Source organism: Spea bombifrons, chromosome 8 (genome assembly GCF_027358695.1).
Source record: "Spea bombifrons isolate aSpeBom1 chromosome 8, aSpeBom1.2.pri, whole genome shotgun sequence".
NCBI classification, from domain to species: domain Eukaryota; kingdom Metazoa; phylum Chordata; class Amphibia; order Anura; family Pelobatidae; genus Spea; species Spea bombifrons.
Window position 1 is genome coordinate 3,852,440 of NC_071094.1, and position 10,847 is coordinate 3,863,286.

A 10,847-nucleotide genomic window follows, 5' to 3' on the forward strand; every position below is an offset into this window, starting at 1 on the left:
GGCAGCAGTAAAGCAACACATTATACGTCTATAATTTATTTATAAAAATATATATAATGGCTGCTTTATGGAAAATGTGAATTTAATTAATTTGATGACTCTAACTGTGGTTTTTTACATAATTCCTGCTGGTTGACACTGGATATGACATCACGTTTTAAATTTAAGGCCTAGTCCTGTCATAATTTTTTATAATTTTCTGCCTGGTTCTCTCTACCGCTTTCAGTCGAACTTTTTGTCGCGGTTTTACTGTCTAAATGCAGGACACGGCAGCGAGTTGACTGCCGAGGGATTTAGCAGTGAGGTATTAATTATTATTTAGACCTTTTTGAGAGGTAAGCCAGTGGGCTATATTGATATATTAAAAAAAATAAAATGAAAATATTGGTTAAAAAATATATAAAAATAAAATTGGACAAAAAAACAAAACAAAACCCTTTGCCAAATCCTACTTTAATTTCTTTCAAATGTATCTTTATTCTGCGAATTAACTTGTCATCAGGGCTCATCCTTGTACAAACTACACAAATATGTTTATTTTGTATGTTTGGGTACTCCTTGTTTAAACCAGGTAATTTTGGCTTTTGTACAAAAAAAAAGGCTTTAATTCCGTATGAATTAGAATTTTGTATTATGAATACAATTCCCATCGTTCCGGGTCTCCAACACAAATGCCATTTTTTTTGAAAAATTTAAGAAAATACCTCAAAATGAATTGGGATATTTGTCCCATATTCTTATCTGGTCATTTAATGGTCCAAATTTAGGATTTTCAGCCAATCGGAAGACGAAATCCTAAAACGCTAATTGTGCTCTAAAACTCACTAAAACTTCTTCTTTTCTCAATAAATATAATAACTTTTTTTCTCTATTATTGACTTACGGCTTTTGTTGAGTCCGAAAACCTGATTTTCAAGTTATCCGGCGAGACGGAGCAGGAAGATCCTTGGCAACGTCTGAAGTATATAAAGCCGAACATATGTTTTTTTTCCTTTTCTTTTCTTCAGAAATTCTGGTGCTGGTGTTTTGTTCTGTGATGGTCTCTCACACAGTCGTTTGATATGGATTAACGCCCGCGTATCAGAATTCCGTTGTCAGATTTTAATTTTCAATCGTTTTGTTAAAAAATCTAAACTTTCCAAGCTGTATTTACACCTAGTGCGTCTCGAAATGGAACGGCAACCAGGGAGGGATATATAATATATATACCGGTATATATTGCAGCCCGTCTTAACCCAACCATTCCCATCCCATTTGCGCAGAATTCCGCGGTCAGGCTTTTCAAACTAATCCGACGCGTCTGCTTCGTTGTGCAGATCCCCCGCTGGCTTTGTGTATCTTCCAAAAGCGGATCTTATATCCAGGGCGCTAATCCACAAAGCCTCCTATAACTTTTTTAATTGTATATTATATACATTGTGTGCATATATATATATATATATAATAGTGTGTATATATATTATATTGTGTGTATATATATTATATTGTGTGTATATCTATATATATGTGTGTATATCTATATATATGTGTGTATATCTATATATATATATATATATATATATATATATATAGTGTGCCAACACTTTCTTCTGTATGAGAGTTTTGAAAGAATAAATCATATAAGGTTCTACTTTAGACTTGTTTAATGTTTCTTAATTATTATAATTTTTTTGTTTTTAAATATACATAATGTTGCAATCAGGGTTGGGTGTAAGTTCTGGAGAGAATATCCTTATTTTTAATTTTATTTTCTTTAATGAACTATTTTTTTGAAGCGAGACATCTGCTGGACACTTTGTGGACAGTGAACATCTGTGAAGTATTCCTTGTTCTTGTATGGAAAAATATTTCAAAACTAAACACAATTTTGAACATAAATGTCTATTTTTTTAAAAGGTGATTTAAGCTACTGTTCCATTATTTCTATAAATAATTTCTTTAATCCCGTAAAATTTAGTTTCATTCAGAATTTTGGCCGGGGACACTTAATTGTCACGTGACCTAAAACCACTTTTTTTTTTTCCCCATAGAAACTGGAAACCTTTAGAGGAGAGAATATGAGAGATCAGCCAAGTTTTATTAGCTAACAATCTAGAGAGTGCAATTAATGTGGAACAGCTCAAATCATTAAAAGCATATTTGTTGATATGTTTGTTGGTTTCCCAGCTGAGCCAAAGTTTGTTTAGATTAAGTCAAGTTTTTCCATTCAGCAAATTTGGGTCTGATGGCTGTCACTAAAAAGTTAGAAAAAGAGAAACTTAGGAAATGGAGTGGTTTTTTTTTTTTTTTTTATTATTATTATTATTATTTTAATCTGATATTAATTGGGTAAATAGAGCTTTTGTATTCATATTTTGAAATGTGTTTTTTTTTATTTTAATGTAATATTTTTTTTAATTTAGAAATGGCACGACAGACAGAGCCTTGTAAGGTATATAACACTAACTTTAATTATTATTATTATTTTTTTTTTATGTTCAGGTTCTGGGAGAGAAGCCAGACTTGCCAGAAGGAAGCCCTGATGATGTCAAAGTCGATTCCTCCAATAGGAAACTTGCAAAGCTTTACAAGGTAAACTGAATGGAAATGCAGACGAATCTATAATACAATACAATACAATTTGTATCCCGAGGGGAAAGCCCACCGTATTTTCATTTAAAAGCCGTTTAAAAAATATATAGCGTATATTTTTTTCTTAAGCAATTTCCCAAAATTGTGGCTTTTTTTTATACGTGTTTGGGTCTGTTATCTTGGCTTGATCTCTTTTATCATACTGCTTTGTCAATAGAAATAGAATGGCTGCTTCTTAATCACCCAGTGGGACTCTCTTGCTAATTTAGGTCTGTAAGGGAATGGAATTTAATCAGTATAAGCAGGCGTTCATTAGCATTGCCATAAAGCATCAGCTCAGTGTGGTGTTTGAGCACGAAAGTCACCCAAAATATCTCATGACTGACAGCAACGGCGGCTCCAGGTCTGCGGATAATGGGTGTTTACAGACAGGTTTTTGTCAATGCCAGATATATATTTTTTTCTGTTCCGAACATCTACACCCAAATGTTTCTCCTTGAGGTTTCAAATGGAAATGGACCCATGACTGTGTCCCTGGTCGCAGATGAAAATCCATTCACGCAATCCGCTCTCAGCTCAGACGACTGCTTTGTTCTCGATCACGGCTCCGACGGCAAGATATTTGTATGGAAAGGTTGGTACCAAAAAGACCCCAATGTCTACGATAGACTTCCGGAAGTCATCGATGCCTGAAGACTGTCTTCTACCCAACGGCTGCTGGGAAGGTATAGTTCAAAAAGATATTGTAAAGCTGGAACATAGTGAAAAGTTCCTTATCTAGAACTTTGCACCAGAGCCGGTCTTTATATGAAGTAATGACCTCATAATGTGGTTTTCGTCAAGTTATGTCCTGGATTAATGAGGTCATATAGGAAAAGAATGGGATAACTGCTTTTGTAATATAATATTTTACAATAATTCTAGATCATAAGTGGTGGAAATGTAGATTTCTCATAATCCTCAAGGAAGCCGGTCCTTTCTGGAAAATCCTGTTCTAGAGCAATGTTTGGGGTTTTCTGTGTAATTTTTAATTTTCTCCTAATATCATCTCTAGGTCCAAGTTCTCCCAGAGAGTGGGGAGACCCCCCTGTTCAAACAGTTCTTTAAGAACTGGCGGGATAAGGACCAGACCGAAGGAATGGGTATCGCCTACATCCCCAATCACATCGCCAAAATCGAGAACGTGCCCTTTGATGTCAGCACCCTCCACGATTCCTCCGCCATGGCGGCGCAGCACGGTATGGTGGACAACGGAACGGGCAAAAAACAGGTGGGTGTGAGATTTAGGTAGGAGATCCTGCGCTGTGAACCACGTTCTCTATAGAGATGATAAATGTCCATTTTATATTTGACACGAGTCTTGGCCAGACCTCATCGCAGGCAATGCCTTCAGCTGCTCTGGAATTTCGGCTGTTTTCGGGTTTATGGGGCGATTATTATTATTGTCACCGGTACCACGAAACAAACAAAAACCTTTCAATTAAAACAAAACAAACTTGTAGGGTACTGGAAGCTGTGACTTTCTCTCTATTTTCCTCCTTTTTCTCTATTTTCCTCCTTTTTCTCTCTTTCTCCTTTCTCTCTCTCTCTCTCTCTCTCTCTCTCCTTTTCTCTCTCTATCTCCCTCCCCCTTTTTCCTCTCTCATAGTAATTAACTCCAGAATAAAATGAATCTTTATGAAGCAAAACACTCTGTCCACCAGGGGGCAGCTGGAAATTATTTTTTACCTTCCTCTGCCCACAATCCTATTCTGTATCTTAAATACACAGAATTTGCCGGCAGATCAGACCCGCTCGGCAGTTTTTTTGTTTTAGATTATGGCCTCTTGCTCTAACATTTTCTCCTCCTTTTGAAGTAAATCGCTTTACGTATTGAAATGTTTCTGTTCGCTCTCCGTAGATCTGGAGGATTGAGTCTTCCGAGAAGGTGCCGGTGGATGAATCCCTCTATGGGCAGTTCTATGGCGGAGACAGTTATATTATTCTGTACCATTACAGCCACGGTGGGAAGCAGGGACAGATTATCTACACCTGGTAAATAGCAGCCTTTTTATTTTATTGCTTCAAACCCTTCCAAGAAACGGGAAGTACGTGCGTTCCTCTTCTATAGGAGTTAGAAAACTAGACAGCTGTTTTTTATTACGGGCCATTACATAAACATTTACTGCATACCGACTTTTCCTTTTCGCAAACTGAATTTTTATTTTCTTTTAACTTGTTGGTGGCGGCGGTGGGATTTGTGAGTTTTTTTTTTTTAATTTTTTTACCCACTGACTGCGTCTGTTTGTGGCCAGCAGGTGGCGCCCAATCCTCAGTAGAAACAAAACAATGTAAACCAATTCTACGAGGAGGCCGTTCCACGTATCTAGTAAACCTAGTTAAAAAACTAGTCGCCTGTTATTTATTATGGGTCATTGCGTTAACTTTTCTTCATAGTGATCTTCCCACTTCACAAGCTGGACTCTTGTTTTCAGGAGCCATCTGTCTATCCCATGCATTTTAAAATCCCCTCACTGTATTAGCCTCTACCACTTCTCCTGGGATGCTGTTCCACGCATCTACCACCCTCTCAGTAAAGTAAAACCCAAGAGTATTCTGTGAATAATAAGCAGCACTTTGCGTTGCATAATAAAGGCTTGTCATGGGTTCTGCTATATTGTTTATCTCATACAGGCAGGGAGCTGATTCCACTAAGGATGAGATAACCGCTTCCGCTTTCTTGAGCGCCCAACTCGATGAGGAACTTGGCGGCGGCCCCGTTCAGGTGAGCAGCTCCCTACAACTCATATCCAGTTGCGAAATGTTTTCCAAAGCCGGATAGAAGTTGGACTTCGTCATGCTGTGTTGTACAACGCTAATTATTATTTATTGTCTTTAGATAGCGCCGTCATATTCCGCAGAGCTGCACAATGGACATAACGTTATATGTAACAAAACAACGTGACTTACAATCTAGAGAGCAAGCTGAAAAACCTAAAAGAAAAGGGTTATAAATTTGCTTTGCCACCTCTGACATCATAGTGCATCCTGGTATGCAAATTAAGTATGCAGAGCTTCAGTACCAAATATTAAAGGCACGTTTTTTAGGTTATAACGGAGCCCGGCTCTGAACAGACCCCCCGTCTGTGTGGGTCGTCCCTGCGGAAAGTGGGGTTAGAGACCCCCCCTCCCCATTATAAATGTTAACTTATTAACGTTAGTGAAAAATTGTGTATTTAGTATCATAGAGGGGCTTATTTGTCACCTGTTGGTATCAGAAGCTGGTGTGGTAGTCGGCATTATTCTTATCGGCTCTGAATGGCAAGTAAACCAAGAAGCCACGTTGCCTGCCCCTTGGGAAATCTATCCAGAACGGTCGAGTGATCAGTCGTCGTTCAGCCAATCAGAACACCCCTGGCGTTTGTTATGTATTAATATATATATATATATATATATACGGAATGTAGCCATTATGGAGTTTCCATCTTCACAAAGTTCTGTTGAGTGATTGTCTCCACTCAATCCCGTTGTTACAATGTTACATCATCAGTGATCATGGTGACACTTGTGTTTGTAGTAACTGTCGGAGGGCGTTCTGACCGGACTGTGTACGTTCCTTTAACTCTATACTGCAAACCTTTCTTTTTCTTCCTTCTTCCTTGCAGAGCTTTGGGGGGTCCAGATCCCAGGTATTTGCACGTCTAGGATTGAGTGGCCATAGTTCTCACCGTAGCTCACGAAGCTGCATGTAGATCTAGAAGCCGTAGAGCCTGCCTAGGTGCACTAAGACGCGTGTAGCATAATAGCGTGGGGTCTGCGTTGCATGTATCGCTTTGACTTTAGCCCTTCGAGGCTTTGTTGGCAAAGTAAATCCTATAGTAAATGTTATCTCGTTGTAAATAATGTAGTACCAAGTGGAATGTTGAACGTTCTATGGAACAGCAAACATTGGCACTGATAACATTTCTGTTACTATATTAACATATTACTAATAGAAGTGGAATTAACATAAGGCTGAGGGTGCTGTCCCCGTTATTTATTCGGTGGGTGCTGTTGCAACCAACTAAGATTAAAGATACCGGAGATTCTATGACTGTGTCTTTTTAAAGAAGGGTAACTAAGTGTGAGAGGGAGGGATCAGTAATTCTGCCGTGGTGATGGTTTGATGGTCTTATCACTAAACACACGCACCTTCCGTATGGGGGCCTACAGACGCACCCACCAAAAGTTGACCGAGGAGGTCTGGCTTGTGACGTTGCACGGGTGACTTTTTCTACTAAACCGCCGCATTTCAAATTCTAGAATTAAGCAAACTCTGTGAGACGGGAGAATATAATTCCACCGCTTGAATCCTAGGTGCGAGTTATTCAGGGCAAGGAACCCGCTCACTTGTTGAGTCTGTTCGGTGGGAAGCCCTTGATTGTCTACAAAGGAGGAACCTCAAGAGAAGGGGGTCAGACGACAGATGCGGACATTCGTCTGTTCCAGGTCCGCGCGTCTTCCTCTGGGTTCAGCAGAGCAATCGAGGTAAGACGTTTGATCATTGCAGAGGTTTAAAGGGACCCCTTGAATTAAGGGGTTCAGCTGCTTGGAGGAAGTCCATGCCCATGTGTTCTTGTCTATGTCCACTTTGGTTTAGATATTATTTGTAGAAGTTGTGCCTAGGGGTACTTGGCATGGGAGTCCAGCAGGGCTGGTGGCTTTGTATCTTACCATTATTATGTTTCCTTCTTTAAAGTGAAAACGAGGCATGGCCAGCGAAACGCGCCGCACCAAGTGTCTTTTCTGTGCGATTCTAAATACATTTTCCCCTCGCCATGCTGTAGGTTGATGCCGCGGCGAGTAATTTGAATTCCAACGATGCGTTTGTCCTGAAGACTCCCTCCTCTGCCTACCTGTGGATCGGCCAAGGTTCCAGTGAGGCCGAGAAACGCGGAGGCCAAGAATTATTGAACGTTCTTGGAGCGTCTGCGTCGGAAATAGCAGAAGGAGGAGAAACTGGTGAGTAGTAGTGAAACGCGTTGAAGAATCTTGGCCACTAATGGTCACAATTGGGCCAGACTATATGACTTCACCCAGTACTGGTTACGCTTTCTGCCCGTCACTGACGGTTTCCTTAGCGCATGTGTCTTTTAGAGGGATTTTTATTATTTTATTACTTTGTTAAAAGAAAAATTAAGATAAAATAATAAAAATAAATAAAGCCAATTTTCCATTGAGAACATGGATTAGATAATCTTGCTTTGGACAAAGGTATTCCATTTATTCATTTTTTTTAAATATTGTTTTCATTCCAGATGATTTCTGGGAGGCCCTGGGCGGAAAAGCTCCATACCGTACCTCTTCACGGCTCAAGGACAAACTGAATGCCCATCCCCCGCGCCTGTTTGCCTGTTCCAACAAGACCGGCCGCTTCATAGTAAGTGGTCTCTGTGAACCCCATAGAAGTTTTAGAATATTCCACTATCTTCGCTCTAAGCCATTCCAAAATACTCATCTTCGTCTTCTTCTGTAGATCGAGGAGGTTCCAGGAGAAATTACCCAAGATGACCTTGCCACAGATGACGTGATGCTTCTGGACATCTGGGACCAGGTACGGTGATCACGGAGAGAAGGGCTTTTTTTCCTCTCTGGTCACAGTGATTGTCAACTTACCAGTAACTTCACTTGGATACAATGTCGGGTGTCCTTGGAGTCGCACATTCTAGTCTCCTCAGACCCCTTGAATGTATCTGTTGTAAGAAGTGATGCGAAAATTGTTGGCACTATATAAACAAGATAATAGGCAGTGACCCAATATCATTGTCTTCTCCACCTGACCTACTATTGGACATTGCTTTCCCAACGCCCATTTTTAACCCCATCTGCTAAGATCTGTTAATTGGCTTCTCCATGGTTCTTTCCTAGAATGTCTAGAATGCTGAAATGTATCCTTGTTTCTCATCCTGCTTCCATCGTTGTTATTTTTACCCCAAATTTGAAAGCCGATCGACCTTCTGCTCCATGAATATATTTGGTGACTTGTTAAGGGCTTTCGGACTGTAAGCTCCCAAGGACAGGCCGTAATCTCCTCCTGTATCTCTTTCTGTTTCTTTGTGTTATTGTTAAACTTGTGTCCTTCTGTAACGGCGCTGAGAATCTACCAGAGCTCCATTCGTAACAATAAGTTGACCTCTTTTCATCCAGGTCTTTGTCTGGATTGGTAACGATGCTCACGAGGAAGAAAAGAAGGAAGCCTTGTCCTCGGGTAAGTGCGTTTATCTGTACATTATAAATAACCTGCCCTCTCCGGTACAGACACCGGGGAGGAGGAAGGACTCTGTGTTGGGGGCAGAAGTGTATTTACCTTCAGCTGCTCCCTCCGCGTTTAAAGGTGCGCCGTGCCTTTAAGATACAGGGCCCCAGGATCTTACTAAAGGACCGTATTTCCTTTTACTTCAGGCTATAAATTTTAACTTCCTAGAAAAGTGCCGCACTTTTTTTTTTTTAACCGCTTATTGTGTCTTTCAGCCCACAAATACATCGAAAGCGACCCTGCCAAGAGAGATAAGAGGACGCTAGTGGCGGTTATCAAACAAGGGTTCGAGCCTCCTACTTTCACGGGCTGGTTCCTGGCCTGGGACTCGGATTACTGGGCCGTTGACCCGCTAGAGAAGGCTTTGGCCGAACTCAACATGTGATTACGGATCGTAGGCTCCTTCTCGGTCGTCCTCCCTCTTAGTGCCTTCACTGCCTGAAAGCTTCTCCGACCCGCTAGACGAGTTTCATTAACCCCCCACCCCCCACGAGCAGTGCAATAACCAAAAAAAGTTTTGTTCTTGTTTATACCGTTAATTCAAGTTGTACTTTTTGAATATTTAAAAGCAATAAAGCTTGGAACAGAGGCTGGCCGGGTAGCGTCTGCTTTCATTTCCTGAAAAAGCAGAAGAAACATTTGCAACAGTTCTCTTTACCATTGGTGAGCTCAGAATTTCTGGAAGGCATCGAATCTTTAAGATAAAAACTGTCTCTTTTAAGACTTAAATCCATTAATTCATAGCGATTCTAAAAAAAATAATGGAAAAAAAAAAAAAACACACAAAGCCGGACAACTGTTCAAGAACAAAGATAAATATATTTATTAAACAGCAGTTAAAAGTATTTAAAATAAGACGCACTCAGAAATTTTGGGGGAATAAAATGGGAAACCAAAAACAATTGGCATCAATTAGTAGTAAAGATTTTTATTTATTTTTTTTTTAACTTTTTTAATTTCAGATATAAAAATAAGTGAATTAAATTTACAGAGAACCAAACATTAACAAAAAAAAAATATAAAAAAAGTGGATGCAGTGTCGTAAAAACTGAGAGTACAGCAGGCTGCAGAGTTACACAGTAGCAAAAGAGATATAGGTATAGGCGAAAGACCATACAGGTCAAACAGTACAGAGCCACGAGGTAAGTCAAGGGGGATCCAGGACCGGCGGAGAACCAGGAAGACCCGGCAGAACCCTCTGAAAGGTAGGTGACTTAAGGAACTCCCTCCACGGCAACCACTTCAGGCCATTCTTATACCCCAAACCCCTAGAGGACGACACCAGATCCTCCATTTGGCAGAGAAAGTTAACCCGTTTCAACCAGGCGGCGAGTGGGGGAGAGACAGGCTGCTTCCAAAACCCAGGGATGGTAGCCCTAGCGGCATTAAGGAGCTGTATGGTCAGGGAGCGTTTGAAGGACCCCAGACTCGACCGCGTGTGGTGGAGGACAGCACCCTCAGGGGTGAGGTGGAAATCAGGATCCGCAACCTCCCGAATCACTGCCGCAACAGCGAGCCAAAAAGGCCTGACCAGGGGACATTCCCACCGTATATGGAGATAAGAGCCAAAACCAGAACCACATCTCCAACAGCATGGCGGGACGTGGGGCAAAAAGTTATGGAGTTCTGCTGGGACCCGATACCACCTAGAAAGCAATTTGTATGAGGACTCTTGAAGCCTGGAGGAGATAGCCCCCTTATGGGTGAGAAGGGCAATCTTTTCCCAGTCAGCATCGTCCAACGAGAGACTCAAGTCCCTTTCCCATAAGCTGAAAAAATAAGGTTTAGTCTGTGAGCGGTGCGTCAAATACAGATTGTACATGGTAGATAAAAGATGGGCATGGCGACCCTCATCAGCACAAATAATCTCAAAACGGGGAGTAAGGGGTGGCAGGGTCAAAGGCCGGAGAAAACGCTTGATTTGGTGGAGGAGAAATTGCAGGTGAAAAGGCACCGGGATGACCTGCGTCAGGGAGGAAGCTGACCATAACGAATTGTCAAG

General features: G+C 40.9%; 1 protein-coding gene across 1 annotated transcript; it reads left to right on the top strand.

The window, feature by feature from the left end:
- Positions 1–3,256: 3,256 nt before the first annotated feature.
- On the top strand, positions 3,257–9,434 carry LOC128503243 (gelsolin-like). The gene is made up of 11 exons (XM_053473281.1): positions 3,257–3,316; positions 3,626–3,841; positions 4,472–4,605; positions 5,245–5,335; positions 6,216–6,239; positions 6,907–7,077; positions 7,377–7,551; positions 7,848–7,969; positions 8,066–8,143; positions 8,737–8,797; positions 9,061–9,434. The coding sequence occupies exons 1-11, from the start codon at positions 3,257–3,259 to the stop codon at positions 9,228–9,230; spliced, it is 1,302 nt and encodes a 433-aa protein (XP_053329256.1). The 3' UTR covers positions 9,231–9,434.
- Positions 9,435–10,847: the final 1,413 nt, after the last annotated feature.

Bases quoted from the DNA above. Each gene is read 5' to 3' on its own strand.
- LOC128503243 (XM_053473281.1), top strand. From the start codon at position 3,257: ATGCCTGAAGACTGTCTTCTACCCAACGGCTGCTGGGAAGGTATAGTT. The intron at 7,552-7,847 runs GTGAGTAGTAGT...TTTTCATTCCAG, and splicing joins AGCAGAAGGAGGAGAAACTG to ATGATTTCTGGGAGGCCCTG. The intron at 8,798-9,060 runs GTAAGTGCGTTT...TGTGTCTTTCAG, and splicing joins GAAGGAAGCCTTGTCCTCGG to CCCACAAATACATCGAAAGC.